The sequence below is a fragment of the Grampus griseus genome (genome assembly GCF_964374135.1).
Source record: "Grampus griseus genome assembly, chromosome: 19".
In the NCBI taxonomy this organism is placed as follows: domain Eukaryota; kingdom Metazoa; phylum Chordata; class Mammalia; order Artiodactyla; family Delphinidae; genus Grampus; species Grampus griseus.
In genome coordinates, this window is record NC_139013.1 from 13,511,396 (window position 1) to 13,539,342 (window position 27,947).

Consider the following 27,947-nt stretch of genomic DNA (forward strand, 5'->3'; position numbering starts at 1 on the left):
CCTCAAACCTGAGCACCCCTGACCTGGCCCCCACAGAGATAGGTCCTAGGGCTGTCATAAATTAAATTTAGGACTTCCCTGGTGGCGCATTGGTTAAGAATCCGCCTGCCAATGCAGGGGACACAGGTTCGATCCCTGGTCTGGGAAGATCCCACAGGCCGCGGGAGCAACTAAGCCTGTGTGCCACAACTACTGAGCCTGCACTCTAGAGCCCACGAGCCACAACTACTGGGCCCGAGTGCCACAACTACTGAAGCCCGTGCACCTAGAGCCCATGCTCTGCAATAAGAGAAGCCACCGCAGTGAGAAGGCCACGCGCAGCAACGGAGACCTAACACAGACAAAAATAAATAAATAAATTTTAAAAAATTAATTAATTGAATTTATTTTCCAGAGAACATGGTCCTTGGTGTTGAATGGTAGATGTGGGGAGGACATTTGGGACCTGAGGAACAGGGGATATGGGGCTGGGGTGCCAGGTGCCAAGAGAAACCCTCACAGTGACTCCTCAGAGATTATCAATGTCAGCACCTCATGAAGGACCCCTCCTCCAACCACCAGTCTCCCTTTACTTCTTCTTCTTGTGGCCCCAGCACTGGCGGCCTGCCTTCCGCCCGCCTCTGTCCTCTCTTCTGCTCTGCCAGCTGGGCATGGGAGCCTCCAGCTCATTTGGGCGGCCCCCCCGGTCTGGAACGCTGCCCATAAGCACCTGAGAGGTGATTAGACTTGAGTTGCAGAGAAGAAAAATATCTTGGACAAGGGGGCTAGAGAGCCAAGAGAACAGCATGAGGTTGAAAAAGGAAGGGCAGATGCTGGGACTTCCTTGGTGGTCCAGTGGTTAACACTCCTTACTCCCAATGCAGGCTAAATACGTAATCATTTGAACAGAGGGTAGTTTTGCTTTAAAAATGGTTAAAACCCAACGCAGCGGACAGGGTGAGTGGTGGGAGAGGATTCTAAGCCAAAGCAGGAGAGGTGGGCAGGGCCTCAGTAAATAGGTAGACTTTGTTCTGAAGGCACTGGGGAGCCATAGAAGTGTTTTGAGCTAGGGAGGGACATGGTCAGATGTTTGAGTTAGAAACATCCTTCTAACTGCCATGTGGAGGGGGCAGATTAGAGGTCGTGAGTCCAGAGGCCAGGAACCCAAGGAGAAGGCGAGAGCAGGAGCCCAGGCAGAAGAGGACAAGGTTTGTACAAGCAAAGGCTAAAAGGCCAGTTTGAAGGCCAAGGATGCTGGGGCCCTTCCCCATCCCCAGGTGTTCACCTTGTGGATAGCACAGCAGGTCCCTCGGCGGGCAGTCTTGCTGGTGGCTGGGACAAGGCGTGATAGGTCAGCTCGAGCAGCCAGGACGTGTGCAATGGAGACGTTCGATTCTGGGGTCAGAGCCTCTCGAATTGGGATCAGCACTGCCTTCATGGCCTCTCCTTGGGCCTAGTGAGTAGGGGTAGACATGGAGAACGTGCCCACGAGACCTCCCCAGATGGGATCTGTAATCTTGAAAGCATCTCTTCCTGTCTCGGGGCCTCACTTCCCACATCTTTTTTTCTTTTTTAATATTTCATTATGTTTCTTGTTTGGTTGCTTTATCGAAGTATAGTTGATTTACAATGTTGTGCACTTCCCACATCTTTTAGTAAGGAGTATTGCTCTAAATACACTCCCAGATCAGACCAGGGAATTCCCTGAGATTCCAGACCCCCAAACCTCACAAGATTCTAAAATGTCCTGGGCCTCAGAACCAGCAAGACCCCCAAACCTCACAAGATTCTAAAATGTCCCTGGCCCTCATGTCTCCTCCCTGCAGCTGCAGCCTTCACAACTGCTCCTGCCTTGGTCTTCTGCCCACACCTCTGCCCGATCACTCCAGTGGAAAGCAGATGTTGTGAGGTCCAGGCGCTTGAGGAGGAGGCAGCGGCGGCAGCAGTACTGATCTCGCAGGCTTTGGTGCAGAGACTCCAATGCTTCCTGGGGGAAAAGGTCTCAGTCATGCCAGGGGCCCCCCTCACTCCCATCTCTGTTCACATACATACAGCCATACACGGCCTTACCCATCTAGGTGCATCCAGCGGGTAGCTGAGGAGAGGCTTTAGGGACCCTGCGGGCAGGGAAGGCAGCAGCTCTGCGATCTGATGAGAGAAGAAGGAGGCTGGGGTTGACTGGGCAGAAATCGGATAGACTCCTCCGTGGACCCCAGTTCCCCACGACCCTGAGGACCCCGGCCACAGAACCAAGAATGGCAGTCACAGTTCTAGGAAACATCCGTGGCTGTGCACTCCTCCCAGAGCCACTTTTGAAGAGGGGGCTGTCCCCCCTACGAGGAGAGTGAGGTGAGCCGGGTGCGGAGGGGGCTCCAGCCCTCTACCTTGGCATGCAAGTCTCGAAGCAGCTGGCTGGCTGGGGTCCCCGGCATGGGTCTAGGCAGCCCCAGCGCTTGGAGAGTAAGGACCATTTCCTGGACCAAGCCAGATCCCTCCTCTGCTCCCTCCACACCGGACTGCTCAGGGCTGGGATCCAGACGGGACTGCAGGCGGAGGAGGCGAGCAGCCTGGACCTCCGAGCAGAGAAAGCCTAAAAGTAGGGGAAAGGAGCAGTGCAATCAAGGAGGGCTGCCACCCCACCTACCGGGGTCAAAAAGTTCAAGCGGCTTCAAAACCTCCCGCCTCCTAGTTCCGCCCACCTAGAATCCTGCTTCTACCTCCAGAATAAGCCCCACTCACTTCGAGACCCAGCTCCCTCTGCAGATTTTCAAACCCTGCCCACTTCGGAACCTCCTGTCCCGCTCCGTCTAACCCAACCCACGTGAGCTTCAAAACCCACCATCAAAATACTAACCCCGCCCATCGCAGAGCTCTTAGCCTAGCCCAGGGTTCGGACCCCACCCACCTCCGTCCGGCCCTCTTGCTGGTCTCAAAATTCTGACCACGCCCCTTCGGGATCCCGGCTCCCCCTCAACGCGCAGAGCCCGCCCCCCTCGAGGCTGTAGCCTCGCCCACTTCCGCATCCCGGCCAGCCCCCTGCTCACGCAGCAGGCGCAGGCGCACGCCGGGCTCCCGCAGCGAGGCCCCGCAGTTCCCGCCGCAGAGCTTGCGGTCTGGGCAGTGCAACTCCCGCAACAGGCCGGCCAACTGTCGCAGGAATTCCTCCTCGGGAACAGAACCTGCGGGAGGCGGGAGATGTCAGGGCGTGGCGGCGCCACCCATGGCTCCGACATTCCCAGCCTCCCGCTCCATGCGTACCGTCGCCGGCGCTCAGCGCCTCCGTGCCCTCCTCTCGCTGCCGCTCCAGGGCACCCAGAGTCGCCAGCTCCGCCGCCAGCCGCGCGCACAGAGCCCTGAAGTCTGGGCACGAGGTTCCCAGCGACGCCGCCCCCGAAAAACCCTCATACCTGCGGCGCGGCCGAGGCAGCGGGAGGGGGTGGGGGAGGTTAGTAGGAATTTCTGAGGGCAAACCTGCCCCTTCCTGCACCCCCAGCCACAGCCCGCTCCCCTTACCCCAGCGCCAGCAGGTCCCGGGCCACCGCGGCCCACTCCCGCTCCTCCGCCTCCGCCCCCTCCATGAAACTGTAGCGCCTTCGCCCGGCGCGCGCTCCCCCTGCCGGTCCGTGGGAAGCTCCGCCCCAGGAGTGGCGTGCGCCCCCACCCCCCGTAACTGACCAATCAGCCTCTTCTTGCTAAGGGCCTTCGTCATTTCAATTGGTGCAGAAGGAGGCAGAACCCGCCCCCGGGCTCGCCTCCAGAGCCGAGCAGTAGAGCACCGCCCTTCGGGTAAGCAGTCAGGACACTGGAAACCCCCAGCGGGCGTTCTGAATCCCGGCTGTCGCGACAGACCAGCGATGTCGCTACTGCTGCGACATAGAAGCAACTTCGGCTTCCTTTTCCTCAGCCTCCCTCAAATGCCCTCTGCTTTTAAAGCAACTTTGACCAAGTGTTGTTCTCCCAACTCCTCTCCAAGTCCAGAAACTTTCCCTCCTTTCCTACTTAGAGTTGGAATTCTGTCAGGGACCCAGGAATCCCAGCTACACACACACACACACCAAACCGAGTTAGTCCGTTGGACCTTCACCCCTCTGCCCCCCTGAGCCTTGGAGAGAGGGAGCAGGTGCAATATATTATGGTGATTAAGAGATTGCACCCTAGGAGTGCAATCTTGTCTGCAGGCAAAGGTTAGGATTTGACTCCACCATTCACCACCATTGTGTTCCTGCCAAATTTCTTCACATCTGTGTAATGAGGGTAATAACGCCTACATTTTACAGTTGTTTGTGAGGATTAGTGCTTAGCAGACATCTACGGGGTACTCTATTAAAAATGACTAACATATATTGAGCATTTCGTGTGTGCTACTGGGCTAAGTATCTTATCTCTATTTTATGGAAGAGAAAACTGTGATGCAGAGAGGATGAATCACAGAGTGAATGCATGGTGGTGCCAGGACTCCAAATTCAGATCTGATTCCAAAGTCCGTGCTTTTTACCACTTAACCTATTACTATTGTTATTACTGCTCTTGTTTTTGTAGCTGTTGTTAAAATTATTGTTCCAGGTTTACTCTCTTCCGGACTCTTTTCTGGTCTCCTGTAGTTTCTGTAGTTCTACTGGGAGTGGGAGTGAACTGGGAGTAGAGCCTCAGGGAAGAAAAGGGCCAGAACCTGTTTCTCCAGGGCAGAGCCTACCCTTAATCTGTTTCCTCCATAGTCCTGCGTAGCCCAAGGCTGGGTACTCAGGGGGCATTTGTTGACCTTAATAAAATACTAAAAATTGATCAGGCCAAAGCCTTGGAGTCATAACCTTGACTCTACTCTTTATAGTGTACTCCATATCTAAATTGGTGAACTGGACCTTCAAAACAGATCCAGTATCTTGCCCACTTCTCCCCGCCTCCACTGCTCTCACCCTCGTCCTGTGCACCACTGTCCCCCCTGGACCATCCCAGCAGCCTTCACCATGTCTCCACGGCCCCTCCTCCCCAGTATCTGTCCCCCACAGGCAGCAGATGGGAACCTATGAATACCTGAGTCAGGTTACATCCCTCCCATGCTTGGAGCCTTCCTGTAGCTCCACCTCACTCCGTGTGAGCAGAAAAGTCCATGCAGTAGCTTGCAAGGCCCCACAGATCCTCCCTGTCACCTTTCAGCCTTCATCTCCTAAGCACCCTCCTCCTCGCTTTCCCCCGTCCAGCTCCCTTGATGTCCCTCAGACTTACCAGGCATGCTTCTCCCTCAGGGCCTCGCACAACTGTCCCCTTTACCTGGAGTGCTCTTCCTGCAGACATCCACAAGACTCCCTCACCTCCTTCAGGGCTTTATTCAAACGCCAGCTCCTTAGTGGGGACTCCCTGACCACGCCAGCTACAACTGCCTGTATCCCCCATCTCCACTTTATTTTTTCTTTATAGTATGTATCATTTCTAACATGTTATCTCCTTCACTGTAAGGCTCATAAGTTCCTTGTGGGAAAGGATTTTGTCTGTTCTGGCCTCGTGGCTTGAGGGATCTTAGTTTCCCAACCAGGGATTGAAACTGCACCCTTGGCAGTGAAAGTGATGTGGAGTCCTAACCACTGGACCGCCAGGGAATTCCCCAATTTTTGTCTGTTCTGTTCACTGCCTTATCCCCAGCGCCAATAAAAAGGGTGTCCAATAAATGTAGAGTGACTGGAGGTATAAGATTCAGCTGGAGGATCTGCTTGGGACTAAAGGATGGGAAGGGGAAAGGAGGATTTGGGTAGGGGACTGGTCTGGTGGTTCAGGAAGGTGAATGGATGGGGTGCATCAATGCAAATAAAGAACACAGGCTGAGACTTTGTCACAGACATTTCTTGGAGCCGATATCTCATGCCCCCTCCCCCGATGACAAGGCTGGGTCTTCGGCCCGCATCATCCCCCGCTACTTCAGCCTGCCCTGATAACAACATTGAGGTCACAGACTGGCTTAGAATCAAGATCAGGAAGATAAATGTCGGGGTGCCTCTCCCGAGTATGGGGGCCAAGCATCCAATCTGAGGGGCAAGCAGCTGGGAAATTGGGCCTGGGGGCTCCAGGGTCTGAGGTCTTCCTGGCTCCCAGGGTCATCCCTCCATGCACCCCTGATCTAGGGGTGATGAAGAGTAATCATGGATCAGAGGTGGGTATCAGCAGGGAGCAGGACTGGGAGACCTGGGAGAGGCGGTGCTGGGAGGTGGGAGCCAGGGAACCGTCCCCCAGCCCCCCACTTCATCCGCAGATCCCGCAGCACCTTACAGCACTCTGGTCCCCCGTCCCACCCCTCCCCAAAACGAGGTAGGTTAAGAATGGAGCTTCCCCCCGCCCACCACGGAAGGGAGGAGACCGAGGCACAGAGAGGGGGATGGGGACCCAGGCTGCCCCAGCCTCCAGTCCCTCCGCCCTCAGCTCTGGTGGGTCTGACAGTGATGAGAGCTGGGCAGAGTGGGGATGGGAGGGACACCCCCCTTTTCTCTCACCCATCCCAGGGTCTGCTTGAGAGAGCTGAATCTCACAGGTTCCGGATATAATAAATAGTTAATAATTTAAAGGAAGTGACAGGAGGATCCACCCCTCTGGCCCCCTTGACCTATCCCTTGAACCCCCACAAGGCTATCCAAGTCTGGGTAATGAGGAAAGGTAAGTGCACATTTCAAGGTGCTCGGGACCAGATGCAGGTCCCAAGCCCGTACAACATTGAGATTGTGTTGCTCCAAGACCGTGATACCCCCCCCCCCCACGCAGGAGGCCATCAGATCTGTGGTACACTAGAAGTCCCATTCCACTCAGGGGAAAGTGACCTTGGAATCCCCCTTCCCCAGAAGAGGACTCTCAATGGGCCATGAACCACGCTTTCAAACTTTCTGAAACAACTCCCAACTCTGAAATGGAAGAGAAGGAGTTAACAGAGGGGCAGATCATAAAAGGCTTGGACTAGGGCTAGGACTCAAAGTTGGGCTTGGAAGAGAGTCTGCAAGGTTGGCATGTGTGTGTGTGGCCTTTGTGCCAATAGAGCCATATCTAGTTGCCTTTGTGCAATGCCCACCTTCCTCTGAGGGCACAGCATGGCCAGCCCCACTCACCACCTTGGCTGTGTGCCTCTGCTTCATGAACAGCTTGCACAATCATCTACAGCAATGCTGGGTCCTAGAGATGGGAGCAGGGGTGCTCTTGGTTGGTCCTGGAATCCAGGAACATTACCTCAAAATGTTTTTTTCCCCTTAGGGTAAAGGGGTAGTTCTGTGGGATACTGAGAGCTTGGGCTGGAGCCCTTGGGACTAGAATTCCAGTGTCTGGGAACTTGGGGTTTCAGGGGCGTATGGATGGCAGGATTCAATGGGCAGCAGGTCTCAGGGGATGCACAAGCTGGGCCTGGGAAGTATCAGGCTAGAGAGGTTTGGGTCCAAAGAAATCTGGGATCTGAAGGTGCTAGGGTCCCAGGGAGCCTCAGATTTGTCTCTGGTATGGAGGGACCAAGGTCTTGGGTCAGGGACGATCCCAATATTGTGTAGGCTTGAGTGCTGAATTTGGGGGTCAATGGCACCTTGGGGTCTTGGATCTAGTGCTCCTAAAGCACCTTGGGGTCACTCAGGGGCAAAGGGTCAGAGGTCTGAGTTGCCATGAACATCCCATCTTGTGGGACCTGGGCTCCCAGCCTTTAGTGGATTGGGGAATTTGTGGGTACGAAGAAGCCAAAGATTCCAGGACATTCTGGGGCTTGAAATGCAAGTCCAAGGAGGATTGGAAGAGGGCTATTTGAGGGGTTGGGACCAATGTGTTGGGCCCTGAGGTGTTGGTTGCCTCCAGTCTTACACCTGCGGGACTAGGCATCTCAGAGTCCTACATATGAAGTCGAAAGCTCCTGGGAACACAGGCTTGGTGTCGGTGGTCTACAGACTTCTTTGATCCCTGGCTCACAGAGCATCTTGGAGTCTTAATTCTGGATCTTGGGCAGTGTGCGTGTGGGGAGGGGGGGCTCTGAGATGGGTCTCCCAAGTCATTTGGGTCAGAGAACATCCGTTTGAGCACATCCAAGGACTCAGAGTATCTTAAGAGGATTCGGTATCTAAGAAGTCCTGGGGCTACAAGAACATCTCAGATACAGGTGCTCCGAGTTTTAGGTGAGCATTCAGGAACGATTTAGGGGTGATTCTGGGTCTTAGGGTCTCAAGATCTGGGAGTAATTGTATACAGGCAGGGTCAGGTACCGGCAACTCCTAATTCTGGGGTTGTAATTTGAGGGTTCATGGTGCCAGGCATGACTGGATCTAGATTGGTAATTTGAACAGTGAGTCAGGATTCAGAGCCCGATTCTCAGGGATCCGTGTGCTCCCTTGCCTGCCTGAGGTGAAGAGTCTGGGCATCCCTGGAATCTGCTCAGTCTAGGCCAGAGCGGGGCGGAGTGGGGATGGAGAACGGGGACGCCAGAACTCAGGATGCCTGGGACCTCTTGGACAGACATCCCAATGAAGCTGGTTCTGGGGTCTCTCAGTCCTACATTTGGGGTCCAGGTTCCAGGTCTGGGGTCTCTCAATCCAAACTCAAGCTCCAAGTTCCGGGTGTGTCTAGGTTTGGGTTTGGGGTCCGAACGGAGTCCGGGGTCCTGGACCCTCAATTTTGGGTCCTCGGTCCGGCTACCGGACCCACCAGGCCGTCCTCACCGCGCCGCCTCCTCGTGGCGACCCCCGCAGCCTGCGCAGCCGCATCGCGCTGCGACCCAGTGGCATGCGCGCAGGGGCGCGTAGCAGCAGAGGCAGGGCACGGCGAGGGAGAGTGCGGCCAGCGCGGCCCAGCGCGCGGCGGGGCGCGGGTGGCCCGGCTCGCAGGCGCACGGGTCCGAGAAGTCGCCCTCGGCATCCGACAGGCAGTGGTAGAGCAAGCTCTCGGCGCACCACAGGCAGCTGAGACGGCGCACCAGCCGGCGACCCGGGTCCGGGGCCTCGGCGCAGCGGCCGCCACGCCCGTCGGCGCGACGGCGGAAGAGCGCGCGGCAGTGCACGCAGCGCGCCGCCTCCTCCGCCTCCGGGGAGGCCTTGGTAGGTGCAGGGGCCGGGCCGGGGCCCGGGGGTGGGCGAATCGGGGGTGCTGGAGGCACAGCCTCGGTGAGAGGGGCGGGCAGGGCTGTGGGGGGCCCCAGGGCTGCGCCCCTCAACGCGCCGGTCTTGGCGAAGCGCACGACGCAGGTGGATAGGGCGAGGGGTGCGGGTGGCCCAGCTCGCCGGTAATCCTCATAGCCGCGGCCGCCCCAGCCCAGCCCCCCTGTCCCGGCCAGGGGTTCTGAAGGCTCCGGAATCCCCGTGAACGGTAGGAGCGGAGGGTAGCTCTGCGGGACGAAGACAAAGGAGAAGAAGTTAGCGGGGTCTGTGATGCCCCACATCCCACCACAATCCATCCCGGCCTTAGAAGACCCGAGAATCCACAGACCCAGCCACAGGCGTCATTCATCCTAGGATCCTGCCCTGGTATCCTGACTGCCTGGGTCCGGTACTCAGACTTGTAAGTCCTCAGCCCACTCCCCTCCCAGGGACAGAGGACATCTAGGGACCGACAGAAGACTCCGGGAACCAAACCCACACCTTAAGGACCCAGTGGTCCAGGCTCTCAGTCCTGCCCTCTCTCAAGATCCGGGGTCCCAGTACCCAGCCCCCTCTACTCTCAGATTCAAGACTCCTGGACCCCAGCCGTCTCCTCCTTCAGGACGCAGGAGTCTGGTCCCCAGGTCCCTTTTACCCCTTGGATACTGAGCCCTACCCCTCGTGAATTAAGCACTAAAGGACTCCTTCCACGAGTACCACCAACTTCCTAATATAGTCATTGTCCGAGTCGTCCCCTAAACCTCTGTGGAATTCAGAACTTTCCAGTCTCCAAGAGCGCAGGAGACGCAGGAAGCCCTCACCCAACCTTCCGAGGAACCCAGGCCTAAGCTCCCCCGCCATAAGTCGGGTCAGCCATCCCTTAGAATCTGTGGTTTCTTGCCCCTCTGCGGCCTCAGTTCCCGCCCACTTTCGGGACCCCAGCGCCCGGCCTTATTTCACCGGGGGTCGGAGGTCGCACCTGAGCTGACGAGCGGCGGCGCTGGGGGGGCGTGGCCGGCCCGAAGCCAGAAGCTGACTCCACGGTGACGATGGGGGCCGCCGCTGCGGTGGGAGGCGTCTCCTGGTGGCTGTGACTGGAGGAGTCGCTGTCCACGTGGGACTGGGGGAGATTGGCGGCCTCAGAGCCGGGACCCCTGGCACAGCCGATGCCCTTACATAGACCCCCTCCCATTGTGAGCGAGGGCTCTGCGGCCAGACAGGCCTGGGTTCAAGCCCCGGCTCTGCCACTGACTGGTTGTGTGACCTCCGGCAAGTGAGCTCAGCTCTTTGAGCCTCAGTTTCCTCTTCTGTAAAATGGGGATCATAATATTGTCTATTCGTAACGATGTGGTTAGGACCCACTGTAAAGGGCATAAACATGCCTGAAGTACAGGAAGGGCTGGAAATGGTTATTATCATTTGACTTTCTCTTCTTATCTGCTCAGCTCACCAACCTACAGAACATCAAACCAACCTCCCTTCTCAGAAGCCCTCTCCCTTGGCTGTCAGCTGCCTTCCTGCCTCCTTCCCACCACCACACCTTTACTGGGGCAGTTCCACCCACCTGGAATGTGTTCCTTCCCATCCAAACCAAGCTCTGTCCTTTACGAGCTTCTCAGACCCTTGGTTTCCTTTCTGTAACTTGGGAATAATTCCCACCTCATCCGATTACTATCTTCAATAAACATTCATTGAGCACCCACGACATGCCAGGCTCACAAAGGCCATCGGGATGGTGTGAGATGGAGCATGGAGAGCACAGCATCTTTCCTGAGTAAGTGCTCAATAAGTGGGACCTGTCTGTGTGACTTTGTAGACCCACCTGCATCTCCCATTACCCTGGGAATCTCCCTTTTCTGCCCAGGGAACCAGTTTTGTTCTTCCAAGTGTTCTCGAGCAACTCCCACTGTACCCCAGCAAATGCCAAATCGAATCCGACATTATGTGCATTTATTCATTCAATCAATTTATTCAACACATATTTACTGAACACTTACTGTCTACCAGGCACTGTTTTAAGCATTGAAGATGCAGCAAGAAAGCAACAAAAGATCCTTGCCCTCCTGGAGCTGACATGCTAGCATGAGAGATGGACAGTAAAGTCATTGATAAGAAAACTGTCTATTGGGAGAGGAAATACAAAAAATATCTTAGAAGGTGGGGATAAAGAGTAGGATAAGGAGCACTGGGAGATTTTAAACAGGTTACTCAGGGAGGGCCTCACTAAGGTGATGTGTGTGTAAAGCCCTGAAGGAAATAAGGGAATAAGCCATGTGGAAATTTGGGGAAGAGTGTTCTAAGACAGAGGAACGGCGAGTGCAAAGGCGCTGAGACAGGAATGTGCCTGCCCTTTTGGAGTACCAGTAGGAGGCCAGTGTGGCTAAAGCCAGGTGAGCATGAGGGAGAGTAATAGGAGGCCAGATTGTGTGGGATCTTATGTGCCACTGTGAGGACTTTGTCCTTTACCACGAGTGAGACGGAGCCTGGGTAGGGTTGTAAGTGGGAGATATCCATGATTTGACTTAGATGTCAATAGGGTCCCTCTCTGTGTGTGGGGAAAGGAGATGGTGGGGAGGGGGCAGTTGATGAGATGGTCCAGTGGGGAGATGAGGTTGAACAGTAACCAGGTTGGAGGCACATTCCGATCATTTTGAAAGTGGAACCAGGGAATTCCCTGGAAATCCAGTGGTTAGGACTCAGCGCTTTCACTGCCAGGGCCTGGGTTCAATCCCCAGTCTGGGAACTAAGATCCCACAAGCCATGCAGTGTGGCCAAATTTAAAAAAAAAAAGAAAGAAAGTGGAGCCAATATTTGCTGACAGATTAGATGAGGGGCATCAAAGAGGAGAGGAGGCAAGGATGACTCCAAGGTTTGTACCCCTAAGAAGGATGGATTTCCCATTAATTTGTTCATCCATTTGCTTTTAATATTTATTCATTTTTATAGTGTACCTTAATATTTTTTCTGCCTTTCCACACTAGAATAGAAGCTCCTCGAGGAAAGGGACTTTGTTTTGTTCACTGATGTATCCCCAGTGCTTAAAACACTTCTTATTCAAGGTGTTCAATAAATACCCTTGAATGAACATATAAATCAGGATAGAACAGAAAAACTAGAATAACTGGGATCAAAACTGACACTATTGTTTGGGCCCCAATTCGTGTGCCCAGCACGTGGCATGGTGCTGGATACACAGTAGGTGCTCAAGAATGTTTGTAGCATAGTAAGAAACCCCTGCCCTCCCAGCAGAGCTGTCTCCTGGAGACTCACCGTCAGAGGGCAGGGAGTGTCTGCGGTATCCTGGGAAGGGGAGGAGGAAGAGGAGGAGGAGGAGGAGGGGGTGAGCGAGCCTGGGGCAGGGAGAAAGGCAGAGAGTGAGTTCCCTGGGCCCGGCTTCTCCCACCCTCCACCCCAGCCCCCCCCCACCACCACCAATGCCCACCACCTGCACCACTCACCTCGACCCAGTGCAGCCAGTGCTGCCAGCAGGCTCTTCTGGAACTCATCAGCCTCTGCCGGACTCTGAAACGTCAGCCCAAACTTGCAGTCACCCAGGCTCCAGTGATGGAAGATGGGGTTCACCTTGTTGTAAACCAAGCCTGGCCGCAGGGTACACTCCAAGGTGGTCTGAGGGGGGCAGGAAGGGACCAGGTCAGATATCCCCCCTTCCAGCCATGCCTGTGACTTCCCCAGACTCTATACCAGAGCATCCCACAAACTTCATTTCTCAACCCTAGGTGTACCCTTGAACCCTGATCAACACCCCAATACCACTCCCCAACTTTACTGGGCAGACCTCTGATACTCCAATATTTCCCCCAAACCCCTTGATCCCTACATTTTCCTAACCACGCCCCGCCCCATATCTCAATAGGAATCCCAAATTTTATTGAATGCCTCAAAAAATGAGTCAACCTCTTTCTGAGAGCCAATATCCCCCATGTGACTCAATCATACTCCCCAAATTTTACTGAACATCTCAAAATGTTATTGTTAATCCCCTTCTGATGCCCCAATAAGCTCCCCAAATATTATCCCCCAATTCTTAACAAACTCCCACATATTTCCCCTCAGATGCTGGTCAACACCCTAGAAGTTCCCTCATCTTTTTGCCCAACAACACTATATTCTTTGACACCATTTCAAACCCCCGTACATTGTTCCTTCCGATCCTTGCTCTGAAATTCAACCCTTACTCCAAGCCTTTTCAAACGATCCAAACCTTTCTACTACACCCCCAGCTGCAACGTCAACATTCTCTTTCCATTTCAGGCCAGACAGCCCAGAACATTCCTGCTGAACCCACATTAGGATTGTAAACCCTACTGGACACTTCCAGACGGTCCCCCCACCAAATGCCTCCATACACTTAGGGCAGACAGGGGCCAGTGGTGTAAAATCCTCGTGATGAGAATCTCTGAGCAAGATGGAGCCACGGGGAGGGTTCCGAGCCGAGGAGGGATAGGATCTGAGTCAGGTGTTAGCCCAGCCCCTTTTGAACAGACTGAGGTTGGGGGAGGGAGCAGCAGAAGGGCAAAGAGACCAGTGCGAGGCTGCTGTGACAGTCCAGCAGGCAACGGCAGTGGACAGGACCTGCTTAATACCCCCAATAGTCCCCAAACTCCCCACTCTCAGACAGAGGACAGATATGCTTCCAACTCCATCCCACACCCCGGTGCTGCGAGATGACCTGACCTCACCTCTACATCCCCAGTCCCATTCCCCTACTTCCCCACACCCTCACCCTACCCCCACGCCCCAGGGTGGCTCACTTTCTGGTCCCGGAGGCGCTCCCCGTGGATGACGTAGTGCCCCTGGCGGGCCCCCCCCTCGGGCCTGGCCCCTCGGACCCGACATACGCTCACCTGGCTGAGGCCCCCGCCCCCCACAGGCAGCCAGCCCCCACTGGAGTCATCTCGGGCCATCACCACGGCTCGGACCCGAACCATGTACCTGGAGGAGGTGGGGGGACAGGGACAACAGGGTCAGTGGGCGTCAATCCTGCTCTCCAATTCAGTGTTCCCCCAACCCTCATCTCTGCTCTTCATCCCTCACAGCTGGATCTACTGCACCCTTAGCCACCCCTACTCACCTTACCTTCCACACCCACCTCCTCCCCTAGGCCCACTGTCTCCCCATACCCGTCACCTCTCTTATGCCCACCTTCTTCCAGCATGGCTTCTTTCTTCCTCTTGCCATCTCTTTTCTCCCATGCCTACCTTCTTCTCCATATCTACCTTTTTTCTCCATACCCACCTTTCCTCCCTTTCCCCATCTTTCCCATCCTCACCCCCATAGCTTTGCTCTTCCACTTCCCTTCCTCCTCCTGCTCATCCCCTATCAACCCTGTCTCCTTCTCCTCCCTCAGCACGTACCCACGGCCCCACCCATCGTCCCCCTCACAGCTGGGTGCCTGCGCATATGTATTTTCTTAGAGCCCATCAACTCAGCTCCAGTCCCCCCTACACTGCCTCCGCACCCTGCCGCCCAGGCCACTGGCTGGGTGAGAAACCCAGGCTCTCTTCCCCCCCACCCCTTCCCGGATTTATGAATGAGACCGGATGCAAAGCTCACTGAGTCACCCAGCAACGGGAGATGGGCAGGGAGCAGGGAGAGAACCAGAAATGGCCAGAGACAGGCCGAAAGGGAGATGGAGGCAGAGGAAGCCAGAAACGGGCGACCGAGACACATCCAGAGAGCATTTCATTCACAAAAATCAAGCCTGCTCTCTCAGGCCCCTGCCGAGGAAAGGCAAGGGGCAGAGATTGCAGGGGGTGGGGGGCGGGGGGAATTGATCCCTCCTCCTCTCCCTCCCCGCCCCAGCATCTTTCAGAACCATCTTACCCCGCCCCCCAGCTCAAGGGACGTAGCCCTCCGCCCAGTAATCGGGATCAGCGTCCAACCCCTCACTACCGCCGAGCGCAGGGACCTTGGCGCCCCAGCCTTAGGGACCCCAGCAACGAGGTCTAGCCCCTTCCCCCACCTGCAGGCTGCCGGGTTTCCCCAGCCCTTGGGGAGGGGAAGGGGCGGCCGCAGCGCCCCCAGCCCCCTTTTCTCAATGGGATGGGATTTTGTGAATGAGCAGTCACGTGACGCTGCTTCCTTTGTCCGCCCGCCTCCCCCGACAACAGGTGAAGCAGAGAAAGAGGGCAGGGGTCCCCCCCGCACCAGGGCCTACTGGGATGGGACGCCGGGCTTTCTGGATGCCCTACGCTCCCCACACATCTGTTTCCCGGGGGGAGTGGTCCCTTGAGTTCCCCAACGGTGAGGGTCCAGTACGGAATTTTATGAATGGGGCGTCCTCCGAGGAAGTCCAGGCCCCCCAAATGGACACTGGTACCCCAAATGGCTGCCGCGCAGTTTGGGGGCCCCCACCCCCTTGTCCTCCCAGCCAGGGTCCGGGGGGTGCCCCGGTGGGCAGGAGGCGCAGCGCGGTGCTGTCTGCCCCCTCACCGTGACAGGCGGTCTGTCAGCCCCCGCCCCCTCGCCCCCCTCTGCACCTGCCTGGGAGGCTCCGGCCGGGCTCCGAGCGGTGGCGACGTGGCCTCCTCCTCCTCCTCCTCCTCCTCCTGTTCGCTCCGGCTCCCTCGCTGGCTCCGGCGGCGCTAGAGACGGGCACCGGGAGCCGGGGCGAGGGGGGAGGGAGGGGGAACCTGAAAGATGGGTGGGGGGGAGGGGGCGGCTTGGGGGAGGGGTAAGCGCGAGGCAGGCGCACTTGCCCGCTGGGTCCTAGAGCCCGGCACTGGCTCCAGCGAACAGCCCCCCAGCCCGCATTTTCTCAGGATCCAGAGAGGATCCCCTACTTTCCCACCCATCCGCGCCATTGGTCCCTGAGGATATGAGGAAGGGGTCCGGGACGGAGCCTGGTCTCAAGGTTCTAAAGAGGCAAGGGTCTACGTTTTGGGTTCTAAATGGGAGGGGCTGGGTGCCCGGCTAGGTTCGAAAAGGGGTGGGGCAAGAAGGGAGCATTTGCAAGGAGGCGGGGTCGGAGGACCTGGGGGAAGGAAAGGGGGAAGGAGAGGGTGAGGACGCCGAAGGCGCGGACAAGCGCGTGCGTCAAGAAAGGGGCGGGTCCACGGAGGAAGGACCTTCTGGGCGGGCCCGAGCAAGGAGAGGGTCTAGGGAAGAGAGGTTTCCAAGTCCTAAGGGGGCGGAGCTTATAAGTAAATTGTCTTTAGGGGCTGGACGTCGGAGAGCTCCAAAAGGGAGGAGCTACGTAGCAGTGTTTGTAATGGGCGGGGCTTCGGGAGAGAGACTAACGGAGAGGGGCGGGGCATTATAAAGGGGAGGGGCTTAAAACGCTCTATAGGGGTGGGGCCTAGGACTACAAGGCTTGGGGGCGGGGAAGAAGACTCCCGAGTATTTCAAAGGGAGAACCGGGTTCGTAAGGGGCCGTGCCCAAGCTGGCTCAAGGAGGGCGGGGCCTCGAGCCCGGGGGCGTGGCCTAGATCTCGGGGTCCGCCCTCGCAGTCTCGCCCACTTGCCTTCACCCGCAACCCCGTTCTTTTCGGTTATTTTCTGCTACGGCCGTTCCCCGCCCTGCCCTGGGCCCAGGGGGCCGCGGTCTGAACTTTGGTCAGCTGGAGGAGTCGGTGAGTGGGATCCTCTGAGCGAAGGAGTAGCCAGGACGGAGCTTGGGTAAAGGGGTGGGGCCTGAGAGTGAGGCCTGCAGCTAGACCAGGAGCGGGAAAAGAAATTTAGGACTAAAGCCTGGGAAGAGGGCAGGACCAAATGATCAACACAGAGAGAGAGATCTGAGGGTTAGAGGTGGTGACTGAGCGGTTAGCCTGACAAGAATACCGGGAATTTGTTAAGCGGAGGCGGGGCCAGACCTGGGGCGGGGGGTGTTGTGAAGGCCAGATTCTCTGACAATCGGGGCGGGACCACAGGGCGGGGGCGGGGCCTGGGCCTCTGGAGCCTATTTAGAGTCCAGGGAGAAAAGCTTGAACTTTTTGTAGGCCTTATAGGCTACAGAGCACAACCATCATGAGTGATGTGGCCCGAGTGACTGACAGGAAAGCGGGCAAGACCTGTGTCTTGGAGCTTAGAGACCTGAGACGTGGTCAAAGTGTAGGGATGTGATACGAGGGACCAGCCAGGGAGACAGGGACCCAACCTTAGTACACTAGGAGGATGGAGGACTAAGTATCTGAACAGCAACTGTATGGGGCCACGGGGAAGAAGATGTGAACATCAAGAGTCACGGAACAGGAATGCGGGGAGAGACTAGTGCCTGAGTGGATCGTGGAGGACAAGGGCGGGGTTGGCGCTGACGGATAGGACCAAGTACAGCCAGCCTCGTGGGGTTCCCACAGCCCTGGCAGATTGACTGGCGGAAGTTTTTCTGACCACAGCCCCTGACCTCCGTCAGAAATGGGGAACGTGCAGTCGGAGTCGTCCGCGGGTGGGGGCTCCCGAAAAGAGCAGGCCTTGGACCCGTCCTCCGACTCCCGCCGGACATCACTGTTGGAGCCCAAGGGGACCCCCTCCTCCCCGGCCATGCGCCTGGCTCGCGGGCTGGGCGTCTGGTTCCCTGGCAGCTCCACGTCCCCGGGCCTCCTGGTACCCCCAGAGCCCCAGGCCTCACCCTCACCCCTGCCCCTGACCTTAGAACTGCCCTCGCCAGTGACGCCCCCTTCAGAGGAGGCGACTGCGGCCGCGGTCTCCACACCACCCCCGTCCCCCGTGGGGACCCTGCTGCCCGCGCCATCTAAGTGGCGAAAACCCACAGGCACTTCGGTGCCCCAGATCCGCGGTCTGCTGGAGGCAAGCCATCGCAGCCAGGGCGACCCTCCCAACCTCCGCCCGCTGCCGCCGCCGCCCCAGCAACTAACCGGAGAGGACCCCGACCCTGTCCCGAGGGCCCCATCCCCGACTCCGCCGCCCTTGGAGCCGCCACTACCGACACCTTCCGACCCGCAGCCCCCAGAACGCAGAAGCACTCCTGCTCTGGCCACGTCCGCCGCAACCCCTACAGAAAGCCAGGCCAGGCACGGTAGCGAGGGCCAGATGACCGGCAGAGGGTCACCTCCCCAAGCAGGCGAGGGCGAAATGGCCCGGCCTGTGGCCTCCGAGCCCGGCCTGAGCCTGTTGTGTAAAGTCACCTTCAAGTCAGGGCCCCAGCTGTCCCCTGCAGCAGCGTCGAGTTCCTTAGCGGCCAAAGCCTCTCTCGGGGGCGGCGGCGGAGGAGGACTCTTCGCCGCCGCCTCGGGCACCATCTCCTACGCTGAGGTCCTGAAGCAGGGACCCCTGGCTCCTGGGGCCTCTCGCCCCTCGGGAGAGGTCCCTCGGGGAACTCATGAAGCAGAAGGCGGTGATGGAGACGGCGAGGGGTGTTCTGGACCACCCTCGGCGCCTGCGTCCCACGCCCGGACCCTTACTCCTCCATCCTACACCACCTTTGTAGGCTCGAAGCCCAAATTTGACTGGGTGAGACCCCCTGATGGCCCTGAACGCCAATTTCGCTTCAGTGGAGCTGGCGGAGGCGTCGGGGCGCCCCGACGGCGCGCAGTCGCGCTCTCAGGGCCCAGGGGCTCCCCGCCGCCTCCGCCAGGGCGGATGCATCCAGCTCCCAGGCCCCGGAGGCCCGCACCCACCTTGCTGGCGCCGCCTGTGTTCATCTTCCCGGCGCCCACCAATGGCGAGCCTGTGCGCCCCGGGCCTCCCAGCCCGCAGGAGTTGCTGCCGCCGCCGCCAGCGCCGCCGCCGCCGCCCACGCCACCACCCACGCCGCCTCCCGCGCCGCAGCCGCCAGTACTCCAGCCAACGCGGCTGCCCGTGGCGCTCCCGCCCACCCCAAGCCCTGGCCACTTGGAGTCGGCCGTGGCTCCCGCCCCGGCTCCCGCTCTGCCCCTCGCCTTGGCCGCTGACCGGGCTCCAGGCCCGGCCTCACCCCCGGCTCCAGCTCCCACCGTGGCTGAGCCATCGCCACCTGCGCCCGCGCCCGTCAAGGTCCGCACGCGCCGGAACAGGGGTCCCCGAGCAGCCCGGGCCGCTCCGCGTGAGGATGGCGCGCCTGGAGATGGTCCTCGCGAATGTACTGCAACTACTGTGACTGACAGCGGTGGTGGAGGGGGGGGTGGCAGCGGGGCTCCTCCAGCGGGGACGGTTAACTCGGGCGCCACGCGCCACTGGCCACCCTTCCAGGTGCTTAAGTCTTGTCCCTTCAAGTGTTACTGCCGCCACCAGCCACGCCATCGCCGCCTGCCACGCAACGTGTCTGCCTGGTGAGGGGAGGTCGGGGAGTAGGGAGGGGAGTTATACCGTTCCAAGTCCTGAACCCGACTTTCCTGGAGTGCCCCATTCAACCCTTTGGCGTCCTGACCCCAGCTGACCCTAGACCCTCCCCTTGGCTGCATCTCAAACCCAGCTGAGCTCCAACCCTTCAGAACCAAGAGGAGCCTTGATATCATGCTGATCCCTGACAGAGAACACCTTGGCCCCGCTCCTTAGTATCCAGACCTCCAACGTGACCCTTGGCCCTCTTATTAGTCTCTGGAGCCATCAGGGAGGGAAAACTGGTCCCAGCTGGCCTGACCCTATTCACTGCATTGACCCTGTCCCTGGTGACATCAAGGACCACATCCCAGGCTCTTCAGGGATGGGATGGGAGATGATGGTCTTCTGGAACCAAACGGGTATAAATGCAGGCCTCCAAAGGAAGCCCCAGGCCTAGCCCCCCAGACTCCTTACCCCTCCAGCCTTTGGCACCTTCTCCCGACGAACCCAAGACTTTGACCGCCAGAGGGCACTGATATCCCAGTCCTTGTGCTGCAGAGGTTACTCCTGATTCCGTAGATTCAGGGGAGACACTGCATCCTGCGATTACCTCTCCTTCACCCCTAAATCTCAGGATCTGGTCATCAGGGTCTGTCTGACCCTGGCTCCTGAGGAACCTGAATAACTGGGAGACCCTCTTCCCTGGTACCTCTGGGGCTCAGCTGGGACCTGAAGGGGGAGTTGGGAGAACTACTATCACCAACCCTCAGCCCCCTTTTCTACTAAGTTTAAGTGGATACAGCCCGGCTCTAAACTACCTTTGGGATATTCAGACATGGTTCCTTACACAGATGGAGAAAGTGGAGCCTAGAAGGGGTAAGGGCCTGGCCACATAGCCAGGTCCTGAAGATTCTACCTTCTCCCTAGGCTGAGCACACCCACCAACCACCTGAGTGAGCCACCCTGGGTCACCACCATCAAGCTGGCCGGCTCCCTGGTAGCTGGGCTGGAGCACTACGACTTGCAGGCTACCCATTCCAACTGAGTGCAGTCTGCTCAATGCCCTCTGCCTTCCCCTCCTTGACAATAAAATAACCATCCAGATGCCTAGAGCCTGTCAGTCACTGGCTAAGGGTTGAAGGGGTGGGGCGGGGCAGAGGTCTCCATGAAAGCACCACATCCTGGCAACACGAGGCTGGACCCAGACTAGCAATAAGGGAGGTTCCATTCAACCAGCATGCGGACTGATGCACCCAGGGGTGAGATGTTCTCATTCCCCTTAATACCATCAGCCCCATTTCCAAGCCGATCTGGTGCCAAGCTCAGGGGTTCAGTGCAAATCATTCTGGAAAGCAGGAATGATCATTCCCTCTCTGAGACTTTCTTGAAAATCCCACAAACCACAAATGGCTCAGCCAGATTTGGACTCTGCCTTAAACACCTTCTTGAGGACTTCAAGGCAGGAAATAGGCTGGGGGGTGCAGGAGGTCGTAAGTCACAGCACTGGCTCAGAAGAGTGGGAACCAAGGCAAGCCCATGCCAGGGCCCATGCCTTTTGTTCCACAGAGGTCCATTCAGCATGTCATTTTAAAAAACTGGTTTAATTCATTGCAAACATTTTTCAAAATCAGGACACTTCGCCCCCTTCACTGAAACACTCTGGTACGTTGGTCTGGCCTTTCTGTGTGTCCACAGCTGGCTGCAACAGTCCCTCTACCCGGGGCCTGTGCTCTCCCCGCTGTGCCACTGGGCCCCCACAGTGGACATCTGTGTTTGAGACCTTGAGCAATGGCCACTGGACAGAGGCTGGCCCAGGGTTACCTCAGACCTCCTAGGGCCCCCAAACCTCCAAGTTCTTCAGAGATAAGAACTTACGTCCCTACCATTCCACTCGGGGAGACAAGGGCCTAAGAGAGAAAATGTCAATCCACCTTTATTGGGGGAAACCCTGCACTGCAACTGCCTTAAACAATGCAAGCTCTGCTCCACCCCAGTGCCTGGTGGGCTCAGACGATCATCTCCAGCTGCCGGGCATACTCGATGACCTGCTTGGCCAGCTCCGTGGAGGGGATGGTGGTATCTTCCGGCTTCTGCTGCTGGCTGGCAAAGCTGTAGTAGTTGTTGAGGCCCAGGACCCACCCTCGCTGCAAGAAGGGAGAGATGAGAGATGGGTGGGGTGATCACACAGGCACCCTCCCCTTACCCATGTGGGCCCTGGATCACTTTCCTCACCAACCCTACTCTACCTTGCACAACCCTAGGCAAGTAACTTCACCTCTCTGTGCCTCAGTTTCTCCATGTTTGAAGAAACTGTCTCCCAACAGTGTTTGGACCAGAGTAAACGATCACTAAGTATCAGCTGTCACAATCACTCAAGTTCAATTTCACCTCTTCCAGTCTGATCTTGACCCTCTTCAGTCACCAGGGCTATTGCACCCCATGCATCAGCATCTCCAGGGGCACTGCTCCCACACCAATACCCCAGACCAAATGAAACAAAGTCTTGTGGGGAAAAGCTGCAACCTCCAAGGAATTCTGATAAGCCCAGCAACCAACATATGCTAAGCCTCCACCTGCACCTGGAGGCAGGTGCTGGGCTAAGCTCATCCCACATATTAAACTCTAGCCCCTTTCTACACGTAGGGAAATTGAAGTTCGGAGAAATTCGGCAACTTGCCTGAGGTCACACAGCTGGATTTAAACCTGGGCAGTCTTGTTCCAGTGTCCCTCCAGGCCACCCCACCCTGCTGTTAGTGAGTGCACCCCTTGGCTCGCTGGCCCCATGGTCCCCTGCCCTCCACCCCAGCCACCTTCTTGGCGTAGTCTGTCATCTTTTTGGGTGTGTTGAAGAAGAGGATCCGGGTGGCCTCAGTGAAGAGGATTTTTTCATAGGCCTTCTCGATGCACCCAGCAATCTCATCCCTGGGGGAAGACGAGATTCTCATTACTGAGCACAGACAACTCTCTAGGCCCTGTCCTCTCAGGCCAGACCCTGCAGTTCAGCACTGACGGCTGGAATGTGTTACCTGCCCTGTTCAACCAATCAAGGCTCAGGGGAGAGTAGCCTGACTAGAGTTGCAAAGCTAGGGCCACAGTAGGGTCCACACTCAGATCTCTGGGACTCCTGGGCCCACACTCTGAGGTGAAGCCATATGACTCGTGGAGCACTCCCATGAGAGGCAGCAGGGTCTCTGTCTGCTGAGTGCTGTCTGGGTGCCAAGTCCATGCTCAGGGTCTGATGTCCACGGGCACACACATACACAGCCCATAGTGAGATGAGGGCTCTTACCCCCATCTCATGACCAGTTCCAGTTCAGAGAAAAGGAGAACTGATGTGCCCAGCTTCCCCAGATCACAAGTGGCCAGAATGGGATTTAAACACAGAGCTGTCTGACTCCAGAGTCCAGGCTCTTTCTAAACTCCACACGACCCTGGCCCCCCACACACCTGATAGTGTCAAGCAAGATATCGATGAAGAAGGTATAGCTCTCAGCAGGGATGTTGCCTTTGGCCAGGAACACCTTGTTGTAGCTGCCCTCCATCAGGTACTGTAGAGGACAGGGGTGAGGAAGAAGAGAGGGTGAGGAAGAGGCAGCACAGGGGCTTACCCGCTGAGGCCTCACCATACTCCCAGTGCCTCCATAATCCACACTCTACTAGAACACTCTCTGCAATACAGTCACCCATTCCCCATGCAGACTGGGTCCTACTCTTCCCGGAAGCCCTTCCTGGTTTCCTCTCCCTCTGTCTCTCTGTCTCTCTCCCAAGCCTGCCCTTGGTTAGTATCTAATTATCTATTTTCCAGGAGGGAGACAGAGCTGGAGCCACCCCAAGCGCACTCCTCTACATCTCGGCCCGAGCTGTGCTGCCCCTGCCATAAATGCCCTCTCTCCCATCCTCTCCCCACAGTGAAATCCTCCCATGAAACCTCAGCTCTAAGAACTACTTTTTAACCTTAGGTACTACAGCTCTTCCTTGATTCTGCTCACCTTGTTCCAGAAACTGTCCTCTTCGCTGCCCCTCAAACACACCAGGCATGTTTCTGCCTTGGGACCCTTGGACTGGCTGCTCCCTCTACCTGGACCATTTCCCCCCCAGATGACCAGGTGGTTGGGTTCTTCACCCCTTTAAAGTATTTCTCAAGTTTCATCTTTTCAACAAGGCATTCCCTGACCACCCTGCCCCTGCCCCTCCACCCTCCTTCCTGCTTTATTTTTCTCCACAGCATTTCACATCTGACAGACCATATACAGGTTATTTAATCTTTTTGTTTATTGTCCACTTCCTCACCTGAATGTCATCCTCACAAAATCGAGATTCTAACTGTTTTGTTCACTGTTGAGTCTGAAAACCAACCACAGTGCCTGGTACAGGGCTGGGGCTCAATATCGGTTGGACAAAGGAGTCCATAGGCTGAAAGATGGGTGAACCCTCTCATTTGCGAGGATACCCTCCCGAATGTCTGTCCCTGTACCACTCCCTTTAGCCAGGCCCTCCCCTCCCCCTTCCTCAGCCTCACTTGCTCGAGGGACACCGGATGCTTGATGTATACATTGGTCTGGATGTCCTTGGCAGGCAGCCGCTCCAACTCTGTGTGGAACTCAGCCACCCGGTTCTGGGACAGCAGGAAGAGAAGGTTGAGGCCCAAGAGCTGGTGCATGTAGGCTGACTCTGGGAGCTGCTCCCTGTGGACCAGGGTGGGACACCAAGGTAAGGAGGGCTTAGGTACCGACCAAGCCCCCCACTCCAGGCTTCAGGGACCCTGACGACTGCCCAGTGCTCTCTCCTTGGAGGGGTATCGGGTCCTGGGTTTTCAGATGAAACTAAGGCCCAAAGAGACATGAAGAAGTCACAATCATATGGGCCCTAGAAAGTGATCTCACACCAGTAAAGTGACTTAGCCTCAGTTTCCCCAACTGTAAAATGGGTATCACCACAGTACCCATCTGATAGAGGTGGGTTAAATAAATAAGGGTTAAGTTATTAAATGATTTAATACAGGTAGTGATTAGAACAGTATCTGGCCCAAATAAATACTATATAAGTGTTAATTATGATTATGATATTAAGAATCATCACCCTCAGTTTTGGGGGGAAACTGAGGATTAGGGAAGTAAAGTCATTTGCCCAAGACGATATAATCAGGAAGCGGCAAAATTAGTTTCAAACTCAGGTTCGTCTGGCTTCTGATGTCAAATTCTTAATCATTAGTCCATGCAAGCCCCATTCAGTTATGAAGCCATTCAGTTTCATATTCAACACACAGCCAGTGAGTCCCTGCTCTGGGCCCGGCTCCATGCTAGGCAGTGCTGGGACACAGCAGTGACTAAGACCCTTCTGCTTATAGAAGACTCACAGTCCAGTGGGAGAGACAGGGCTGGGATGGGGAGACACAGACAGACGGGTCAGGGCTGATACAGCATTGGAGGCCACAGGAAAGAGCTTGGTCTGAAACCTGAAGGCTATGGGGAGCCAGGACAGGTTCTAAGCTGATGATAAACATGGTCAAATTTTAGTGTCACAAAGAACCTACTGGCTACCATGGGGGGATGAATCTGAGGGGACAAGGCTGGGGCCAAGGCAGGTAAAAGGGGATAGTGGCTACATTGGGGAGTGGAAATTTAGAGTGGGAATGTGAAGGGGGAGACAGACTGGAGCGCAACAGAGACTGGATGGTATAATCCCAGACTCAGGACCTCCAGGCCAACCCCTAACCCTGAGGCTTCTGGCGGCACAGCTATGCAAAGGGGTAATTCCAAACTGAAGGAAGATGTCTCAAGTGGCTAGAGCAACAAGGATAAAAAGCTGCTGAGTAACAACCCCGCGCGCGCGCGCGCACACACACACGCACGCACGCAAACCAAATTAGGGGCAGGGCCCATCCTCACTTGTAATCGAAGTAATAGCATTTGAGCTGGGCCATGTACCGCTCGAAGGAGGGGATGTCCTTGCGTAGGATACTCCACTGGGCGCCTATCTCCAGTATGTCACCTGTGGGTAACAGGGGAAGCTCTCAGGAGGTGACTGTGGTCCGACCCTGACCACCACTGCCGCCATTCCTGCCATGACCACAGCCCATAACCCCCACCGCTACCCCACCAACCCCAGTGACACTCACGGGCCAGAATGAGCTGCTGTTTGGTCAGTTTGGTCCCTGTGGTTGGCAGGAAGTTAAGCTCCAACAGAACCAGCTGACGAGGAGGGCAGGGGAAGGAAGGAGAGAAGATGGGACTTCAAGTACAGATTACTTACCTTTTTCTAGGTCTTGGTTTTCCCTCCTAGAAAATGGAGCTAATCATCATCCCCGACTCATAAGGTTGTTATGAGTATTAAAGGAGTCAGTCCTCATAAAGCCCTCAGATCGGGGCCTGGGAACATGATGAGGGCTCATTTAAGATGACCTCATATTACAAGTATTAACAGATCCACTCGAGAAACAGTAACGCCACTCCACGCCTGACCCAATGGAATCAAGGGGTGGGGAGACACTAGCACCTTCAATTCTTCTGCAATCTTTCCCCACACTTTGGTGGGTTGGGCCCAGCTACCCCCCTCCATCTGCACCAGGGAGGAAAGGGGGCTAACCTCTTCCCATAGTCCAGCCCACACACTATCCCTTATCAGATACACCCCCCTCAGCAACTTGGTCCAGCCCACTGTATTTGTACTCTCTCCCAAACACACCTGGCCTGAAGCAACCCGAGCCCCATTCTGGTCCTCTACTGTGAGAATATTTTTCCTAAGTTCAGTATTGCCCTCACAACTTGGCTGGGCCCCTCTCCCCACAGACGCATCCCTAAGCCCCAGATTTCTCAGACCCTAACTTGACCTGATCTTAACCACGAACCCCATCATCTCAGCCTCCTTCTTCCATCACCCTGTCCAGTCCTCATTCCCCACTTGGTCGTCCAGAATCCTCCATCAGAAAAACTCTGACAGCCCCATCCTGCCACTCCAGCCAGCTAGGTCTCCAAGCACCAAAATTTTAACTTCTCACTCGTCTGTGCCAGAAACACTCTTTCCGTCTCCCCCCACCGTGGGGCCGCATTTGGTCCATTCCAGGCCCCTCTCACGTCTTCATTCCTCCAAGCCCGCACTTTGGCTGTTCCGAATCCTTCACCCTATTGGATCACCCAGCCCGTCCTAGTGTCGGCGCTGCGGCCTCCCCCCGCGCCCGGAACTCGGCTGGGTCTGGACCCCTCGAAGCACCCCCGGCCGATCCCTACCTTGAGACGGCCGAGCTCTTCCCCGCACTTGCTAAGATTGGGGCTTTTACGGTTCCATTCGCCCTTGAGTTGCTCGTACATGCCGGCCGCGGCCTGCAGGACTGCGCCCGAGGCCGCCACAGGCCCCGAGCTCGAGGCTCCCGCCACCCCGTTCACCGCCGCGGCCGCCATCTTCCGTGATGCGGCAAATCGCCCGCCCGATTTACGGCAGCGACGCTTACTGCGCCTCGCCCGGCAGAAGTGGGGCCGAGAGGTGGAGCCCAAAGCCGGGGGCGGGGCTGCGACTGTCCGCCTCCGCCTGCCAGGGTTAGCGTTCAGTCGCTCTCGGGGAGGTGCCCTCGGAGCCCGGCTCTTAAGGAACATGTTAGTCGGAGCTCCGCCTCTGCTGTCACTCAAGATGGCGACCGGAAGTCGCCACCTGCCCTAACTGAAAATGGCAGCGGTGGCAACGCCTCCCCGCCTAGCTTCAGCCTGGGCTTTCGAGATGCTACGTTTCTGTATTGGAGATTACACCTGCGTGGCAGCTTTTCTAAACCAAGAGGTGGCGGTGGTGGAGCCATTTGGATAGCTGTGTTATTCTTCCCATGTTACAGACAGGCTTTGAGAGGCTGGGTAAACCTCCAAGAGACTAACGGCTGAGATTTGACGTTAGGTCTTTCTCGTCTCTCAGTGCATAGTTCCACACTTTCTCCGAGCTTGTACGAATACGCACAAACTTTACAAAAATCATCCAGTCTTAATGACTTTAAATGCCACCATATATGCGGAGGATTCCCAATTTTTTTTTATCCCTACCCCCGATTCTTCCATTTATATCACACCCGCCTATTTAACATCTCCACTTTTTCTCAATTCTCTTGTCTCCATCATTTAGAATGTCAGCTCCATGAGAGAAGGGATATTTATCGGTTTTCTTTACTGCTGTATTCCCAGCACGAGGTAGACAGTCAATGAATATTTGTTGAATGAGTGGGTGTGTAAACAAGTTGTGTCTTCCCCAGCCCCACCCCCGAAGCTGCACCGGTGGCTTGCGGGGATCTTAATTCCCCCACCAGGGATTGCACCCTGGGGCCATAGCAGTGAAAGCCCAGAGTCCTAACCACTGGACCGCCAGGGAATTCCGAAGTTGTGTCTTTAAAAAAAGTTTTTAAAGAAAAACTGCATCGTACTATACATATTTTCTAAAAAGCACAGTGCTTTTTAGCAATACACTAAAGACATCTCTGGAGATCAGTGGGCACATTTCTGACACTTTAACAAAAACGGCTGCATAATATCCCACAGCATGAATATACAATTCATGTAATGGTGCCCATATTGATGTTTGTGTTATTTTTGTTTACTTGTTTGCCACTTCTAACAATGCTGCAGTAAAGATCCTTAAGGGGAGGGGAGGGGGAATTGGAGGAAGGTGGTCAAAAGGTACAAATTTCCAGTTATAGGATAAATA

General features: G+C 56.3%; 4 protein-coding genes across 7 annotated transcripts; 1 reads left to right on the forward strand and 3 right to left on the reverse strand.

The window, feature by feature from the left end:
- Window positions 1-359: 359 nt before the first annotated feature.
- Window positions 360-3,580, reverse strand: FAM98C (family with sequence similarity 98 member C). The gene is made up of 8 exons (XM_082677944.1): window positions 3,493-3,580; window positions 3,238-3,386; window positions 3,024-3,158; window positions 2,364-2,569; window positions 2,050-2,127; window positions 1,850-1,966; window positions 1,265-1,432; window positions 360-709 (listed from the first exon to the last, which is right to left on the reverse strand). Exons 1-8 carry the CDS (start codon window positions 3,555-3,557, stop codon window positions 569-571), a joined length of 1,059 nt encoding a protein of 352 aa, XP_082534070.1. The 5' UTR covers window positions 3,558-3,580; the 3' UTR covers window positions 360-568.
- Window positions 3,581-8,635: 5,055 nt separating this feature from the next.
- On the reverse strand, window positions 8,636-14,006 carry SPRED3 (sprouty related EVH1 domain containing 3; the record flags this gene model as incomplete). Of its 3 annotated transcripts, none has more annotated exons than XM_082676158.1 (5): window positions 13,919-14,006; window positions 12,512-12,680; window positions 12,324-12,403; window positions 10,033-10,173; window positions 8,636-9,301 (listed from the first exon to the last, which is right to left on the reverse strand). In XM_082676158.1, the coding sequence occupies exons 1-5, from the start codon at window positions 14,000-14,002 to the stop codon at window positions 8,636-8,638; spliced, it is 1,140 nt and encodes a 379-aa protein (XP_082532284.1). In that variant the 5' UTR covers window positions 14,003-14,006. The 3 variants fall into 3 exon arrangements, with proteins under 3 accessions (XP_082532284.1, XP_082532283.1, XP_082532285.1); XM_082676157.1 differs by having other exon boundaries at window positions 13,826-14,006; XM_082676159.1 differs by lacking the exon at window positions 10,033-10,173 and having other exon boundaries at window positions 13,826-14,006.
- A 2,543-nt stretch (window positions 14,007-16,549) lies between these two features.
- On the forward strand, window positions 16,550-20,316 carry GGN (gametogenetin; the record flags this gene model as incomplete). 2 transcript variants are annotated; one of them, XM_082676337.1, is made up of 3 exons in its annotated part: window positions 16,550-16,645; window positions 17,408-19,279; window positions 20,199-20,316. In XM_082676337.1, the coding sequence occupies exons 2-3, from the start codon at window positions 17,427-17,429 to the stop codon at window positions 20,314-20,316; spliced, it is 1,971 nt and encodes a 656-aa protein (XP_082532463.1). In that variant the 5' UTR covers window positions 16,550-16,645; window positions 17,408-17,426. The 2 variants fall into 2 exon arrangements, with proteins under 2 accessions (XP_082532463.1, XP_082532462.1); XM_082676336.1 differs by lacking the exon at window positions 16,550-16,645 and having other exon boundaries at window positions 17,386-19,279.
- An 861-nt stretch (window positions 20,317-21,177) lies between these two features.
- PSMD8 (proteasome 26S subunit, non-ATPase 8) lies at window positions 21,178-26,860 on the reverse strand (the record flags this gene model as incomplete). Its single annotated transcript, XM_082677049.1, has 7 exons — window positions 21,178-21,415; window positions 22,082-22,193; window positions 22,719-22,819; window positions 23,791-23,956; window positions 25,160-25,262; window positions 25,390-25,462; window positions 26,498-26,860. 7 exons carry the CDS (start codon window positions 26,858-26,860, stop codon window positions 21,278-21,280), a joined length of 1,056 nt encoding a protein of 351 aa, XP_082533175.1. The 3' UTR covers window positions 21,178-21,277.
- Window positions 26,861-27,947: the final 1,087 nt, after the last annotated feature.